Source organism: Anolis carolinensis, chromosome 1 (genome assembly GCF_035594765.1).
Source record: "Anolis carolinensis isolate JA03-04 chromosome 1, rAnoCar3.1.pri, whole genome shotgun sequence".
Lineage (NCBI taxonomy): Eukaryota > Metazoa > Chordata > Lepidosauria > Squamata > Dactyloidae > Anolis > Anolis carolinensis.
Window position 1 is genome coordinate 268,265,658 of NC_085841.1, and position 18,097 is coordinate 268,283,754.

Genomic DNA, 18,097 nt, shown 5'->3' on the forward strand with positions numbered 1-18,097 from the left:
TAGGCTTCTTTTGGAGATAGAGCTGAACACCTTGGATAGCTCAATTAAAGCTCAAAGTGGATACATTTTCCCACTGACATCAGAGCTAACCAGCCACAGGTAGAGCATCTAATATCAATTTGACTACCTAGCCAACATTCTTCTTTGCTTATTGCTATAATTTGCTTGGGGGGTAAGAGTTATTCCAAAGTTACAGCAGTGTGGCAACTTCTCAATTACAGTGGGCCCTCTGATCTATTAATAAATGGTGTTGATGCGAACACAGACATGTTGAAGTTTACATGTTAATGCTACTGTCATTTAATAATATGGAATGTGATTATTTGTATTGTTTCATATCGGCGGCAGGTCCTGAAACAGAACCCTTGTTGATACTACAAGCCCACTGTACTTCTGTCCAAAAACCAAATCTCTCCGGCCTATGGAAAAGGATAAATCATCAGCATATATTAAGAGAACAGGAGTGGTAAATATATTTTGATATGTTAGGAAGCCCCATAAACTTCTGTTTGTTTGTTTGTTTTCCTCCATCCAGCCCTTTGTAAGGAAACTGTAGTTCAGTCATCACGTGTTTTGGGTGGCTTTGAAAGAGAGATCTTAGCTAAGTTTCATCTAGAGAGAAGTTAGTAGGGAAAAAAAGGTTCTTAAAAAAAACCTTAGAGAATGAGAAATGTATGCTGCTAATAAAGATCCAGACAGATGTTATCTAAAGTAAACCTTTTTAAAAAAACTAACCTGGTGAACTTTCCTCTGACCTGTTCTCCCTTTGCTGTTGAGCAGAGTTACTTCCTGGTTGTAGTTCCCTTCATGTTGTGCTTTTCCACTGATTCACTGAGCTATTTTTCACTTCTTCTTCCTTAAAGCCTTTCTCTTAGTTCCATCTCCATGAACAGGTCTTTGCTTTGTCAGAGCCAACAAAGAAAATGATTTCAAAAGCAAACAACACTAAAATGAATTTGAGTTTGAAACTTTCAGCAAAGTGAAGGCTGCAAGTTACATGCTGCCCCTCAAAACTGTTCATCTGATTCCTTCCAGTTGTTTGAAAAGAGCTGTACAAGGGTAACTCAGGCCAGAGGAAAGCCCCCCAAGTGTGGCAAAATGGCTAACTGTTCACCATGCAAGATGTAGTTTGCTCTTTCAAAGTGTGGTGATTGCAGCAGCTCTTCAAGTTACTTTGAAGTTGGGGGATCTCTGGAAATTGTCTGCCCCTATTTTAGTCAGGGGCAGACTTGGGGTTAATAATTACCATTCGGTAGAATTAGGTAGAATTTCTGAGCTAACATCCCCACCTCCTGCACCTGTCTCTGTTCTCTACATTCTGATGTGCATCCTCCCTGCTAAACTTGAACCTTTTCACACTACAGGATTTTAGCACTATAATCCCACTTTGACTGCCATTTTCTTTGTGTATATCAGGAGCAACTTGAAAAACTGCAAGTTGCTTCTGATGTGAGACAATTGGCCATCTGCAAGGATATTGCCCAGGGAATGCCTGGATGTTTGTGATGTTTTACCATCCTTGTGGGAGGCTTCTCTCATGTCCCCGCATGGGGAGCTGGAGCTGACAGAGGGAGCTCATCCATGCTCTCCCTGCATTTGAACTGGCAACCCTCAGGTCGGCAACCCAACCTTCAAGTCAGCAGTCTTGCCGGCACAAGAGCTTAACCCATTGCACCACCAGGGGCTAATGGAATAATTGTGTAATATAAAAACACCATCAATCTGTTGCTCTTAAATGTGCTGGAAGGACATACCCATATTGCCAGTAGTGATGCAAGATTAGGCTGCCAGTACATCCAACTTCTTTCTATGTGTGGAATGAAAGGGGGCCCTATTTTGTCGTAGGGAACAAAATGTCTAGTTTCCTGATGACACCTGGTGTCTTTTGTGTCAATTGCATAGGCAGAAGATTTCATGGATCTTTTGTTTATTTTAAGAGGGGACTTAGAACTGTCTCTGGTTTGGAGCTGAAATACAAAAGTGACATCTGGTGTTTCTAGAAGTGATCTTCCTTCATCCTGTCCTGCTGGTTCTGCATCTGGCTAAACTAAACCATGTTATGGATAAAGTCTTTGTCTTTGTCAGTAAACACATCATGATCAGGTCTTTTCAGTGGTAGCTTCATAGTTATGGAATGCCCCCAATGGAAAAAGATAACCTGGTTCCTCCAGTAATATATTTTCAGCATCAGAAAGTCTATTTTATACACAGAAGCTGTAAATGTGTTGTCTACTCTAACCAGCAAGTAGTTTTTATATCTGTTTAAGAATTTTTTAAAATAGTTGTTCCCAGTTACATTTTAGTGCCTTTTGGTTAGGATACTTTTTATGTTGATCTTATGTTCATTTCTTAGACTTCCAAAATATTTGACTTGTTATATTTGTAGGCCCCATGGTAACAATTTCTTCTAAAATGTCTAATACAGTAAATTGAATGGATTAATGAAGCCATAAATAAAATTGTCTTTCAACTCATCAGTCCATTTACAGGCATTAAACCAAAGCAGTAAAGGGATGTTTTAATTTTTCCAGAACAATGGAAGCTGAATCAGTTCCCCACATTCTATCTTGAACATTATTTTTTTCTATTTTGATGTCTTTCAGCTTTCCCTTTGGTGTGCAGAAGTTGGATGATCAAATTTCCAATAAGCTTGGAAGGTCCTTAAATCTTCTTTGCCAGTAGATCTGAGCCAGCTCTTCCTAGTCAGGAAATGGCACAGTTTCTTTATGATTGTCTGAAATGTGGTATCTGACATTTTCTCCATCTTTCTAAATTTGGAAAAGTAGCCCATGGTTATGAGACAGAACTTTTGTTACAAGTTGAACAAATCTACTTCCATTTTTCTTCTCGGGTTGGCTTACTACCTTATGAATTAATAGGCTGCTTCTGTTAGGTCAGTTTGTGGCAAAAGCTCAATGAGAATTCCAGGTCTCACACAATTCTATATGCACTTTCAGAGGGACATTTCTGCTATGCCAATGCACACATTCTCCAATTTCTATACACAACTCCCATGTATATTATGTGTTTCATTTTTCCCAAGACAATTTGAAAATGATTGATCAGTCAGTAAATATAAAAAGATATGAAAAACGAGTGGGCCTATTTAGCAAGCAGTCAGGTCTCACAAGGTTGGAGGCATAGGATTTTGGTAGGAGCAAGACCCCATTTGTCCACCCCATGTTCTGAGATTAACTGCAATCCCCAAAGCAAATGATGACAAATGGTTTACCTAGCTGCAAGGTATTGTTACACACTATCAATGTTGAAAAGATTATTTTGGGATAGCTGAATTTTGATTGTGCAGAACCCAGTAGTCTTGCAAAGGATCTGTTCCTAGAGGGAATTAAATTTGCCAGAGAGATTTTATTTATTTATCGTGTCAGAAGCGAACTGAGGGTACAAGTTGTAATGTATTTGAAAACACAAACTAAGTTTTTAAAAACTTGGCATTATACTAAATATTGTTTGACCAGTAGCTGACCACTTGGAGTGCCTCTGGTGTCATGTAAGGAGATCACCCATTGTGCATGTGGCAAAGCTCAGGCTGCATTGTAATAGGTAGTCTGTCGTTTGCTCCTCTCCACACTTGCGTGTCGTGGACTCCACTTTGTAGCCCCATTTCTTAAGGTTGGCTCTGTATCTCGTGGTGCCCGAGCGCAGTCTGTTCAGTGCCTTCCAAGTCACCCAATCTTCTGTGTGCCCAGGAGGGAGTCTCTCATCTGGCGTCAGCCACTGATTGAGGTTCCAGGTATTAGCCTGCCACTTTTGGATTCTTGCTTGCTGAGGTGTTCCTGTGAGTATCTCTTTATCTCTGCCAGAGAGATGAGAGTAACTGTTTTTGTAAGTGCAGCTATCAGAACTGACATAATGATGCTGTATACTTGTTTTAGAACCAGCGTGAAATAGTAATTTGAGAGTTGCGTGAGTAGACCGGATTACAGGTCCTTATTCAGATATGGAAATATTTTGGGTGACCTTATGCAAGTCACACTCTTTCAGCCTAAGAGGAAGGCAACAGCAAATTCCATCTTTAAAAATCCTGTGAAGAAAACTCTATGTTAAGGTTGTCACATGTTAAAGTCAACTTGAAGGCACATAACAACAACAAAATGAGTGTGTTGAACCCACAAAAAGAGAAAAACCATGGAGAATCATAAGTACTTTTCTTTTAAAAAATTATATTTTCACAGTCAATTAAGAATATAAACAACCAATCTAAACTCTAAAACAAAAAAACACATAATATCCCACCATATATTTTCCCCCATCCCTACCAAAACAGATCAACAACTACCTTCTATCCCCATTTTAAACAATAAAATAGAACAGTGAAATATTTAAAATACAAACAACAACAAACATTAAAAACACAGTTGACTTTTCCCTCTCTTCAAGCAAAAGCAACTAATAGATATGGCTCTTTTTCTACTTAGTTGCATTTCAGCTTCTGTTAAATATAAACCAATATATTTAAAATCAATGCATAACCAGGAGTAATATTTGTGTCAACAATGTATCCATCTTGACTAAAATTTCAATTCTTATACATTTTTGTAACTTCATCTTTAGATTATTGCCTTACTATCTCCTCAAATTTCATCGCCTTTTAATTTAATCATATCCTATTTAATAATGTCTCCTCCCCATTTTTCCTTTTAATCTAGAATAATCTTATTGTATTACAAGTCCTTGTCAAGTACATAAATAGCTGTCATACAAAAGGGAAAAATATATGTGCTTTGCTGCTCAAAGACAGGATTAGATGCATCTGGTTTATGTCATACGAAGGTAGAGTTTGGCTGAACATCCAGAGACTCTCTTGATGATTAGAGAAGCTTGACGCTGAGAGCAATTACCTTGAGGAGTAGTGTAATCGCTTTTGGAGGAGGCCTTTCAGCAGAGATTGAACAGCCATCTGCCCTGGATGGGCTGCATCTCAATTTCCTTCATCAGTGGGGGACTTGGATTAGATGGCCAAAAATAAATCTCCTTACATTTTCTTAGAATCTATGGATATAGAGATGATAGTTTTGGTTCCTTTTTAAAAAGTTTCAGCTCCTCCCTGGGCAATTGAGTGCATCCTCCACTGACAGCTGATTTGCCTCTCGTGAATCCTCAGGGACAAAACATGCCATTAGATTGATTAGATTGATTTTGGTATCTCTGTCTCTACACTTAGGAGGCCATAAGGAAGGGCAGAAGAGTATCTAGTTCTTCATTTGTTTTTTGTGTGAGGCTGACAAGTAAATCTAGAACACTCCAAGTGATCTACAACAATAGTAACCAAATAATATGTAATAAATTATGCTGGTTAAGAAAATAATCTAAAGAGGCAAGCAGTAAAAAAAATCATGGAAAGAGAGCAACTGAAAGCCTTTTGAAATAAAAACAGTTTACATTTTTGTGTAAAGAACATTATCAAGCAAGACAGCTGGATTTCCACAGAAGAGCTTCAGAGCTGCCAAGTAGAATTGCAAAAGACAGTCTGCCCAGTTCTACATGCCAGATTCTATTCTTAATGTCAGGATGGGCAAAGGTCCCCTCCAGACTCTTTTACGGTCATCAACCCCTCTAAAATGGAACTAATTTGGTGTTCCTGTGTCCTTGTTGTTAGGACTGTCAATCCCAAATATGTACTTGCCTGAAGGGATTAGTGATTTTTTGTTATATATTTCTTCGTTTTGTATCTGATAAACCCTACAAAAGCCTCAGTGTCTGTTTTTAGTAATATAGAGATGGGCACCATCTGACTCCCCAGATGTTCCTGGACTTAAATCCCATTATCTCTTACTAATAGCTGTGCTACAAAGGTTGGTGAGAGATGCAGCCCAACAATATCTGGAAGACTCTGCAGCCCACCTCCCCACCAGTGGTAACGGTGACACATTGAAACTGGTGATAGAAGTTGGTTGAAAATAAATCAGTTATCTGTTCATTAGACAAGTTTTCTAAGAAATCTGTTTTGCACTATACAGTAGTGCTTTGAAACCACTTTCATTGCTATAGCATACTGCAAGTCATTTCAATCTCATGGCTGATACCAGATGAAAAACTCCCTCCTGGGCACACAGAAGACTGGGTGTCTTGGAAGGCACTGAACAGACTGCGCTCTGGCACCACAAGATGCAGAGCCAATTTCAAGAAATGGGGCTATAAAAGGGAGTCCATGACATGTGAATGTGGAGAAGAGCAAACCACAAACCACTTACTACAAATGCAACCTGACCCCTGCGACATGCACAGTGGAGGATCTTTTTACAGTGACACCAGAAGCACTCCAAGTGGCCAGTTTCTGATCAAAGGAAATCTAGTATAATGCCAAGTTTTTAACTTTCTGTTTTTAAATACATTATAACTGTATCCTCAATTCGTTTCTGATATGATAAAAAAATGCTATAGCAATATCTTACAGCATCCTGGGACTTGTAGTATCATGAGGCACTAGAACTCTCTGGCAGAGAATCCTAAAGGCAAGCCTACACTTACTAGTATATAATTGGGTAGTGTGAAAGAGATCAGCACAAAATCTGAATTAAAATGGGCTTACAAGTCTCCGGCTCATGCCTGCCTTCCTGCACTGCTCTGGCTATCCATCTTTGAGGTTTCTTCACGATTCTGAATTGTTTTTGGAAGTGGTTTTGTTTGTTACACAGTTTGTAACACTGTTCATATGCTGTGAACATTCTCATCTCTTTTCTGTTTACTTCTCCCACAGGACAGGGATCATAATCTGAACAGCCCTCCATTAACTTGTGAATGGGCCAAGCCTGAAAGTTGTCATATAGCATGAACTCTGTCTGGTATGCCTCCTTCTCAGATAATGAGCAGAAGCATGAAGGCATGGCCACTGACCCCATTTGCAGGCAGTTCCTGAGGTAGAACTCTGCTTCTTATAGCAGTAACTCATGAAGACACCTCCAGTTCCAAAGAAGAATTGTCAGAGCGAGTGGGTTGCCTCAGGTCCTATTCTAGGGGCATTACTCTTAAACATTTTAATCAGTATTTTTTGTGTCAGGAGCAACTTGAGTTGCTTCTGGTGTGAGAGAATGGTCTGCAAGGATGTTGCCCAGGGGATGCCCGGATGTTTTGATGTTTTTACCATCCTTGTGGGAGGCTTCTCTCATGTCCCCACATGGAGCCGGAGCTAATAGTGGGAGCTCATACACACTCTCCCTGGGTTGGAATCGAACCAGCAATCTTCAGGTCAGCAACCCAAACTTCAGGTCAGCAGTCCTACCAGCACAAGGGTTTAACCCACTGCACCATCGGGGGCTCCAAATTTTATTCACTGACTTAGTCCCCTTCTACACTGCCATATAATCAAAGCAAATAATCTGGATTTCATATGACACTGTAGAAGGGGCCTTAGATGGCAGAATGGAGGGAATCCTTATGTTTGTAGATGATGCAGCACTAGAAGGGGTAGCTGATTGAAAGAGAGGGACAGAATTCAAAAGGACCTTGATCAATTAGAAAATTGGGCAGAAATCAATAAAATGAACTACACTAAATGAGTAGAGACTAATGATGAAAATTCAACCAGGACCAGACTGCTTTCAGCTATGCTGTCAATTCATTTTTACTCTATATCCTATCTGTTCTTTCTCTGTGTTTTCTTGCAGAGTCATTTGCTAGCTCTTGCTCCCTCCATCTGTGTCTCTCTGCATCATTGAAGACTGTTCCTATATGCTTTTCCATTATTATTATTATTATTATTATTATTATTATTATTATTATTATTATTATTATTATTATATTTTATACCTCTCCCTGAGGGGACTCAAAGCAGCTAACAGCCACACAATTTAATCAAGTCAAAAAGAGCAAAAACAAAATTTTAAAAAAATAATTAAACAGTACTGCACGTGTTAAGTTTAAAATACAGTTAAAATACAATAAATATAATTTAAATGTATTTTAAAACCACACCCACCAATGCCTCACAAATTCCACCTACAACCTCTCTAGCAAAGTGCCTCCTATCTTTCTCCAAATGCCTGCTTGTAGAAAAAAATCTTGACCTGCTTGTGGAAGGTCAGAAGAGATGATCTTACTCCCTTGTAGTCTTACCTATACTGATAGCCCTGGCAACTGTTTTGTTTTTTGTGTTTTGTAGCAGCCGTATTTTGAATTTGACAAAGTCTGAAAAACTCACCAACTAGCTCGGCTATGTCCTTTAATTTCTATCACCTTTCCTATTGATTAAGTTTGCATGTATGTGTATTTCAAAACTGTATACATTATCCAAAAGTATACATGCTGGGGGTGAGGGGTCACAAGCTCATAAATACATGCATCTCTGACTGCAGCCTATGATCAATTCTGAAAAATACAAATGGATAAATGTGTTGTTGTTTTTTTAAAACTGGATATGCACCATAGCAATTGAGTAGGTTCTAATGTCAAAAGTGTGGATAGCTTGATTTACTTTGCTACTCCAAGGTGCAAGAAGGCTGGGCTGTGGTGCAGGCTGGTTAGCAGCCAGCTGCAACAAATCACTCTGACCAAGAGGTCATGAGTTCAAGGCCAGCCCGTGCCTGCGTTTGTCTCTGTCTCTGTTCTATGCTATGGCATTGAATGTTTGCCTTATATGTGCAGTGTGATCCGCCTTGAGTCCCCTTCGGGGTGAGAAGGGCGGAATATAAATACTGTAAATAAATAAATAAATAAATAAATAAAATCTCAACAGGACTGGGGTACTATTGTTCAAAAGGGGTGAATAACTTAACTCTTATTTCCCCTTCATTACATATAGAAATCATTTATTATGCTTCTATTAATGTAGACTAAAATAACATTCACCACATCACTACATTGTTGGCTCATATTCCACTGAAATTCAGCCTGATGGATGGCCATCTGTCGGGGGTGCTTTGAATGCAATTTCCTGCTTCTTGGCAGGGGTTGGACTGGATGGCCCATGAGGTCTCTTCCAACTCTACTATTCTATGATTCTATAATCCAAGGTCCTTTTTGCATGTAATATTACTAAACCTGTGGGTCCCCAGTGTTTTGACCTACAACTCCCAGAAATCCCAGACAGTTTGCCAGCTGTTAGGATTTCTGGGAGATGAAGGCCAAAACATATGGGAACCCACAAGTTGAGAACCACTCGTATTAAACAATGTATTCCTCATCCTGTACTTGTGCCATTGAGGGCCCTTCCACACTGCCGTATAACCCAGAATATCAAGGCAAAAAATCCCACAATATCTGCTTTGAACTGGGTTATCTGAGTCCACACTGCCATATATTCCAATTCAAAGCAGATAATGTGGGATTGTATTCAGCTCTGTGGAAGGGGGCTGAGTTTTGTGACCTAAATGTAGAAATGTTTCACCACAAAAGGATAGTTTGTTGTTGCTCACTTTACTCCTGTATTTTTACTTTCACCAGAAAAATTATGATCTCATAAAACTCCGCAGGAAAAAGGTCCAACTAAGCTTCCATAATCTGGAATTTAAAATAATTATTCTCTAAAATGATTATTCCTTAAGAGCACCAGATCTCATCCGATCTTGGAAGGTATGCAGGATCAGCCCTCAGATGGGAGACCAACAATGAATGTCAGGCGCTGTATATTTCAGAAGAAGGGACTGGCAATCTCTGTGTATTTCTTGCCTTTGAAACTCCTATAAAATTCATGGGGTTGTCATAAATTGACAGGTGACTTGAAGGCACATACACTGGACTATTTCAATCCAGAGGCTGATATTAGCTATGTGTGGGTCTCTGGTGCCCTCTAATGTTCCAATGGTCATGAAAATTACTATTGCCATTTCCAACCTGAGAATATTAGCTAGCATGAGAACCTGCAAAGGGTCTTGTATTTTTGTTCATAGGACAAATACCTCCTTGGTGCACTTTGGTATTTCAGAACTTTGAGGGTGGAAAACCACTAATTTCGTTGTTATTCTTATCTCTTAATCAATGACTGGAAATACCAAATTTTTCCTTCTAGATTGAGGTTGCAAGAAAATCTCCACTGGGGTCAACCAAAGCTTTTAAAAAGCCATTTACCTGTATATTTGAAAAAAAGAATAGACCTAAAGGGCTTAAATAAAAATAGAAAGTTGGTGGTGGAACGAAGGCAATCACAAGACCAAGTGGGTTTCCAAATTTGGCACACAGAACCAACGTGACTAACAGAACATACTGGAGGGGGTTTTTTTGGGGGGGGGACTGACCCACCTGGGTGGGAATTGTAGTTCACCCTGCATCCAAGGAGCCCTCTGAACCTGATGACGGAGCTGGACCAAATTTGGCACCCAGGACTCTGATGACCAAAAGAACATACTTGAGGAGTTTGCGGGGACTCACCCACCTGGGGGGAATTGTAGTTCACCCTGCATCTAGAGAGCACTGAACCTCACCAACTATGGATCTGGACCAAACTTGGCACACAGACCCAACATAACCAGCTTTGCATACAGGTGGGGTTTGGGGAGATTGACCTTGCATTCTGGGAGTTGTAGTTCACCTGCATCCAGAGAGCACTGAACCCAGTCGCCAACAGATCTAGACCAAACTTGGTACAAGGACCCAACGTGGCCAACTTTGAATACTGCCAGGGTTTGGGGGTGATTGACCTTGGAATCTGGGAGTTATAGTTCATCTGCATTCAGAGAGCACTGAACCCAGCCAACGACAAATCTGGACCAGACTTGGCACACAAACCCATTGTGACTAACTTTGGATACTGAGTGACCCACGATTTTGGGAATTGTAGTTCACCCACATCCTTCTGCATTTTCTAATGGGTGCATTCATAAAAAACAAAAGCAAAGACTGGCTTTTTCTTATAAATAGCACTACAAATTATATAACCTGAGTATTGCTGGGTACCTAAGCTAGTAATATATAAAATAGGTTTATGAATCAAACACTTACTGATAATAAATCAGCATTTGCAAGACTTGCTAAAGAGGCTGAGTTTCCTTTTTCTAGAGTATAGCTGAAGCATTTTTCACAGGTACCACTGTAAACACTGCATGTTGTTGCTAACAGATTTGTTTAATTGTCTAGGTGATATTCAGAAACCTTTTGCTATTGCCAAATTTTTCATGACCCCATCACTGAGCTAAGGGAAGCATCATTTGGGGTCGGGACCCACAGTTTAAGAAGCAGTGGTATAGATGGAAATCAGCATCTCATCTATAAGGTTACGCTACACCATGAATATGTTTTACAGTCACCTGCCTGGAGTGGGGTTGAAAGGAACAATGAGTGGACTTTGAATGTAGGCAAAGAAATATTATTGTTGACTTTTTTGCTTCAGAGAACTGTCACACAGAAGACAATGACGGTTGCTGATTTAGGGCTGAAGCTCTTTGGGAACCAGATTTCCTGTAGTTGTTTTCTGCTTGCCAAGCCTATTCTTTTTTACAGACAGTTGACAAAACATGGACACTCTCCAGATCTGTTTCCACCAAAACTGACCCTACAGAGCAGTCCTGCAACTTTTAATTATTTGGAAAGCAGTGGAGCCTAATAAATAGTTGGCAGACGTGTATATAAATCAGGGCCTCAGTCTGAAAATGCAGGTAAGCAGAAAAGACAGATAGAACTGCTGGATTCTCTTTAGACAACTAGAGGTAGTGCTTTCCTGGAGCAAATCACTCTTTCATAAACAGTTTCTTCCCTGTAACAATCAATATTGTATATAATATTCTACCAACCAGCCACTTATCTGAAATTTTAAACCTTCCAAATAAACATAAACTCTCGGTATACTGACTGTTTTTGTAGAAGAAAAACACTATTGGAACAGAGAGCTCATAAAACATAAAAGACTTACGGCTTAAGACATATAAACATTTTTATGAGAACTGGAAAATGATGGAGATAGAAGTTAAACCATGTGGGAAAGGGATCTGAATAAATCATTCCCTAATGAGGAATGTGTGCACGGAGAGAGAGACATCTTTTTAAAAACAGCATAAACATGAAAGAGAGTGAAACCACCACCGAGGAAGAAGAACAAATATTGCCAAGGCAGGGCATTTGAAAAGAGCCACGACCAGGCAGGCTAATGACTGGACAGCAGAATAGAGGCCCATTCACACTGCAGAATTATAGTGCCATGATTCCACTTAAACTGCTATGGCTTCATTGCCTGGAATCCTGGAATGTGAAGTTTAATGAGAAAATGCAACTTTCTGGCTAAGAATATGGCCTTCTTGAAACTGCCAATTCCAGGGTTTCATAGGATGGAACTATGGCAGTTAAAGTGGAATCAAAGTGTTATCATTCTGTACTGTGAATGGATCTTTGAAAGACACATGATGCATCTACACAGGAGAATTAATGCAGTTTGGTACCATTTTAACTGCCATGGTGCAATGCTATGGGATCGTGAGAGTTGTGAGAGGCACCAGCACTCTGCCAAAGAGCGCAAATGCCTCACCAAACTACAACTCTCATGATTCCTAGCATTGAACCAGAGCAGTTAAAGTGGTGTCAAATGGCATTGATTCTAAAATGTAGATGCACCTTAGAGAGTAGCAGCTGAATTTGAGTAATAAACCTGCCTTTAATATTTACTTTTTATCCCTGGCATTTGCCATTTGGTTCACACTCAAAGTTTTCTTTTTCAAACTTTTCCTTTTTTTCTTGCTCTTTCCTCACCAGAAGTAACCTTCCACCACTTTTTGTTAACCCTCTCTTTTTCACTCCTTCACATTATATTGTTGCTCAAGATCTACTTAGTATAGATGAGTTACACTCCAACTCTAAATAAACATGTTTACCTCTAAGGTCAGAAGATTTGAAGGATATCATCACAAAGATGTCAATCTGCATCCTGCAGGGATCCCCTCAGGTCACCTGTTACTTCAGCTGAATTGAGAGGGAGCTGCATTACATAAAAGTGTGATCTCTGCCCATTAGAAATAATTTCAGTTTCTTCCTCCTACATACAATTCATTTCACAGACAGTTTGCTCCATCTGCTGTTGAAAATGTGGAAAAACACAACATGGATAGGAGATGATGAATAAAAAAGAGCTATCAGTAATTGTAAATTCACTTATTTTCTGTTTCACTTTACATAAGTGGCACCATTTTACTATGCCATTGTATATAATGAGACTTGAGCATCCACAGATTTCAGTATCCGGAGGTGGGAGGTGTCCTGGAAACCTCAGCAGATACCAGGTAAGTCCAGGGGAGAGATTTATGGCTCAGCCTTGTGTGTGCCTGCATGTGGAACAGTGTTACACTGAGGCCGACTGGACTGCAGCCTGAAAGTGTCAAAGTATATTTCAACTGACAGGCATATCAAGTATATATTTTAAGCATAAAATATTGCATAAAATACATACATTAATTTGGGAAAATATTGAATAAAATAATGTAAACTTGTGTGCCCCTAAAAAGGGTCCTTGCTGCAGAATTAGATTGGACACATTCCTGAACTAAACATGTGATAGACCTGATGAAGACTCCTCTATCTGTTACTGGATTTCAGACAATGGTGGTGTCTGCAAACATGGGGTGGACCTACTATGGATGCATCTACACTGTAGAATTAATGCAGTGTTAACACCACTTTAACTGCTATGGCTCAATGCTAAGAAATCATGAGATATGTAGTTTGGTGAGGCACCAGCACTTTGGCAGAGGGAGCTAAATAACTTGTAAAACTACAGCTCCCATGATTCCATAGTATTGAGTCATGACAGTTAAAGTGGTGTCACTCTGCATTTATTCTACTGTGAAGATGCACCCATAATAGATAGAGATGTATGGAGATAGAAAAGGTTTAGATCCCATAAAATAATGGGTTAATAGATGTATGTATACATTATGCAAAACAATGATTTTCTGGAAAGTCCCTTTGTGCAAAGAGGAATCAGTGTTCAATTCTACAAGTGCTGCAACTAAAAGCACTTGGAGAACAACCAAGCCAGTGACCAGAGCAAGAAAGCACTACACCTTCCAGAACCTACAAGGGAGCATGTCCAGCTGTAGTCCAAAAACAAAACTTTTTCATGCACTGTACCAGACTGCATGCTGAGATCGGCAAAACGAAAACACTTTCAATCAGGATAAAGTAGGGCTTTCTTTTCTGGACACTCATTGTTGACAATTTGTTCACAGTCCCTGTGAGGTATAAACCAGGAAGTTTGCTTTTCCTTCACTTTCATAACTATCTTACAGCAAAGGCAAGCAGAGAAGAGTTGTTTAAACTCAGCAGATCTGTATGTTGCCATCGGCCAGTTACTAATTTGTGAGTAAACACTTTTTCATTGACACAATTTATGCAAACCTGATTGATTTTTTTCTACGCAGATAGTTTCAAACCTAGCAGTTGTCTACACTAAAATGCTATGATCAAAAAGGGTGGAGTTTGACAGTGAGTCAGCTAGAACGCACCACCTCCAGGTCCATAACATGCATCAGGTGAAAGTTCATTTTTACCTCCAGGGAAAGGTGTTGTGCTGAACAGCTTCTCCTGTGCAGCATGAATGCAGGAGCCCCCTCTGAAACGGCTCAACAAAGAGTGAAACTGAAAGAAGAGCCTTTGGTAAATGATGATCAAGACAAAACAGTAAATACAACCTCAGCACAATGGGTGATCCAAATTATGTACCTGGTGACAGCTGTGGACCTGAGCTGTATGTTCATGCAGATTGGGATTGTACCAGTGAGTATGATTTTTTACTCCTTCGTGGATCTTAAAAAATGACATTTGAGTAAGTGATATATTGCTCCATGCATCTGAGTCAGAATCACTGAGATGGTGCCCCCTCTCCATAAATGCATTCTTTAAAAAATAATATTTATTCCATAGAAATGTGGCTGTCTGAAACAAGCACTTCTCCCTTGTAATGAGAGCAAGTTGGCAGTGATAGATTAAAACAATTTAGAGTGGATCTTCCTTTGTCAAGATAAGAAGAGCAAAATCGTTGTTGTTGTTGTTGTTGTTGTTGTTGTTGCTTGTTTGCATTGCCTTGTAAGTTCCTGTGCAACTTTTTGCACGTGTTTAATCTATCTAAACACATGAAGAGTAAAACCCTGAAAATATCCTCCTGGATTATTCTTGTAATAAGGGATAAGGGCTTCCCTGGGTCAGATTACTGCTCTATCTAGTTTCAGCACCACATTTTCCTCAGTAAACAAGCAATACTTCCAGGGGGTTGTCTACACTAGCAAAATAATTCTGTTGCAATTGGAGTATTACAGAACTACCCTGGATTTACTCCATTAGTGCCACACCTGCTCATAATACATGCGACTGAAATTGTTTTGATAGCACACATTTAAATTGGCACATTTTTCTTTGTCCTTGGGTCTATTGCCCCCTCCCCAGCTGACCCTTGCCATAGGATCCATGGTGGCGGGCGGTGGGTCTATCTAGCTACTATCTCATAGTTGATTGAATAGCTGGATTCCTAATTCTGGCTGGAATCTTTGGCTGTTTGACCTCAGAACAACCCTCTTTGCTAGGAAGGCTCTACTGGTGAGGTGTTTGACAGAAAGGCAGCAACAGCACCCCCAGTGTATTCCTTTACCATTGATCTCATCACTGGACTCAGCTGGGGAGCAGATGGTGGCTCCAGTGGCCTGTAATAAAATAGTAAATGAGATCAACGGTGTTAATTTTATATATACACTTTAGTAAGTATCACTGTGTGTTTAAAAATAATTCCATAGAAATGCAGTCTGTAAAAAAAAGCCAACCTTGACACTGCTCTGGTAGGCAGATTTTGCTACCGTGTTTCCCCGAAAATAAGACAGTGTCTTATATTAAATTTTGCTCCCAAAGATGCTCTAGGTCTTATTTTCAGGGGATGTCTTATTTTTCCATGAAGAAGAATTCCCATTTATTGTTGAACAAATAAAATGAACATTTATTATATACTGTACAGTAGTTGTCATCACAAACCAGCATAACCAGACAAACTGTGAATCCTATCAAGAATTTCCTGTTACTACCATTATTTCCATGTACAACACTCTATGGTACATACATTTACCGATCCTGCATGCTCTGGTGTTCTGTTCGGCAGGCATGCTTCCAAACAAAACTTTTGCTAGGTCTTACTTTTGGGGGAGGCCTTATATTTAGCAATTCAGCAAAACTTCTACTAGGTCTTATTTTTTGGGGATGTCTTATTTTAGGGGAAACAGGGTATGTGCTATTGGCAGGAAGGGAGAAGATAGGTATGAAGGACCAACCTTGGAGGCAGCAAGGATAAAGACTTATGGTGCATCTAGAACAATGGCTCCCAACCTGTGGATTCCCAGATGTTTTGGCCTTCAACTCCCAGAAGTCCTAACAGCTGGTAAACTGGCTGGGATTTCTGAGAGTTGTAGGCCAAAGCACCTTGGCACCCACAGGTTGAGAACCACTGATCTAGAAATAATGAAACATGACTACACTTTAACTGCCATAGGTCAATGCTATAGAATAGTCAATGCTATGAAATAATAGGTGTTGGAGTTTTACAAGGACTTGAGCCTTGTCTGCCAAAGAGTGCTAGTGCCTCACCAAACTACAAATCCCAGGTTTCCACATCATTGAGCCACGACATTGAAAGTGATGTCAAACTGTATTCATTCTATAATGTAGCTGCACCTCAAAAGGATGATAGGGCAATCAACTATATAAGAATTAAGACTGCAACGTTGGACAGTAATGTGCGTTGTCCCTCAATATTAGCTATGCTGATTAAAGATAATGGCAGTTGCCGTTCAACAATATTTGGGAAGACTACAAATTCCCCATTTGTGCTCTAAACTCTACTTTAGATAACAATGTGATATGATAGATTGAAATGTTGATCTTCTGGCAAACTTCAATGTGCAAATTTAAGAGACTACCTTTGGATCCACTAAAATTGTAGGATCTATTGTTAGTGTTTCTTTTGTTAAGAAATATAACATTCAACCCCTCTCTTTGATGTCCCACCCTGCTTTAGTATTTGGCGACCAGCCTCGGTTTGGATGCAGTTGAATTTGGCTACTTGCAAACAATCTTTGGTGTTCTTCAACTTTTGGGAAGTCCCATATTTGGGAGGTAAATATAACAAATATACTTGTGAATCCTAAGAAATGGCAGAATTATTTGGAAACAATTCTGTAATACCATTTAATTTCTCAGTTCAGGAAAGTAGTTTAAATAGCAATCTGGATTGTTTTGTCTGACAGAAGAGGAACAAATGATTCCTTCCTATGATATCATTGACTCTCACTGAATTCTGTTCCAAGTCAGTAATTATTAACCTCTTATTATGTAGATTACTAAAAATAAAGTCAAAATAGGACCTGTCCACACTAACCTCCATTTTATATAGTAATAATGTGAAAAACATGTAAAAACTGTGGTCAGCAAAGAATACACACAAAGGGTCAGGAAAATTCTCAAAAGCAAGCTCAATGGAGGCAACACAATCAGGGCCATAAACACCTGGGCCATACCTGTCATAAGATATACTGCTGGTATCATAAACTGGACACAGGTGGAACTGGATAATTTGGACAGAAAAACAAGAAAACTCATGACCATTCATCATTCACTGCACTTTCGCAGTGATGTTGACCGGCTATATCTGCCTAGAAGATCTGGTGGCAGAGGACTCTTACAAGTAAAACAAGCAGTCAAAGAAGAAGAACATGCCCTGTCAGAATATGTAAAGTAAAGTGAAGAACCTGCCTTGATTGAAGTCAAAAATCAGAAACTCCTCAAAGCACAGCAGACAAAAAAACAATACAAGAAAACCGCACTACAAACTAGAGCTGACAACTGGCACAACAAAACATTGCATGGAATGTTCCTTGACAAAATTGAAGGAAAAGCTGATAAGGAGAAGACCTGGCTCTGGCTCACGAATGGGACCCTGAAGAAGGAGACAGAAAGCCTGATTCTTGCACCCCAGGAGCAAGCCATCAGGACAAATGCAATCAAGGCCAAGATCGAAAAATCAGCTAATGACCCAAAATGCAGACTGTGCAAGGAAGCTGACGAAACCATTGATCATATCCTCAGCTGCTGTAAGAAAATCGCACAGACAGACTACAAACAGAGGCACAACTATGTGGCCCAAATGATTCATTGGAGCTTAAGCCTCAAGTACCACCTCCCAGCAATA

General features: G+C 39.7%; 1 protein-coding gene and 1 long non-coding RNA gene across 2 annotated transcripts in view; one reads left to right on the forward strand and one right to left on the reverse strand.

The window, feature by feature from the left end:
* Positions 1-1,296: 1,296 nt before the first annotated feature.
* Positions 1,297-14,508, reverse strand: LOC134295371 (uncharacterized). The gene is made up of 3 exons (XR_010001915.1): positions 14,424-14,508; positions 12,753-12,952; positions 1,297-5,010 (listed from the first exon to the last, which is right to left on the reverse strand). It is a non-coding gene; the product is annotated as an uncharacterized LOC134295371 (long non-coding RNA).
* slc22a18 (solute carrier family 22 member 18) overlaps positions 14,467-18,097 on the forward strand; it is a 79,161-nt gene continuing 75,530 nt past the window's right edge. The window contains exons 1-2 of the mRNA XM_016993307.2: positions 14,467-14,649; positions 16,928-17,025. Of these exons, the coding sequence (XP_016848796.2) occupies positions 14,467-14,649; positions 16,928-17,025 (281 nt within the window). The remainder of the gene's footprint in view (positions 14,650-16,927; positions 17,026-18,097) is intronic.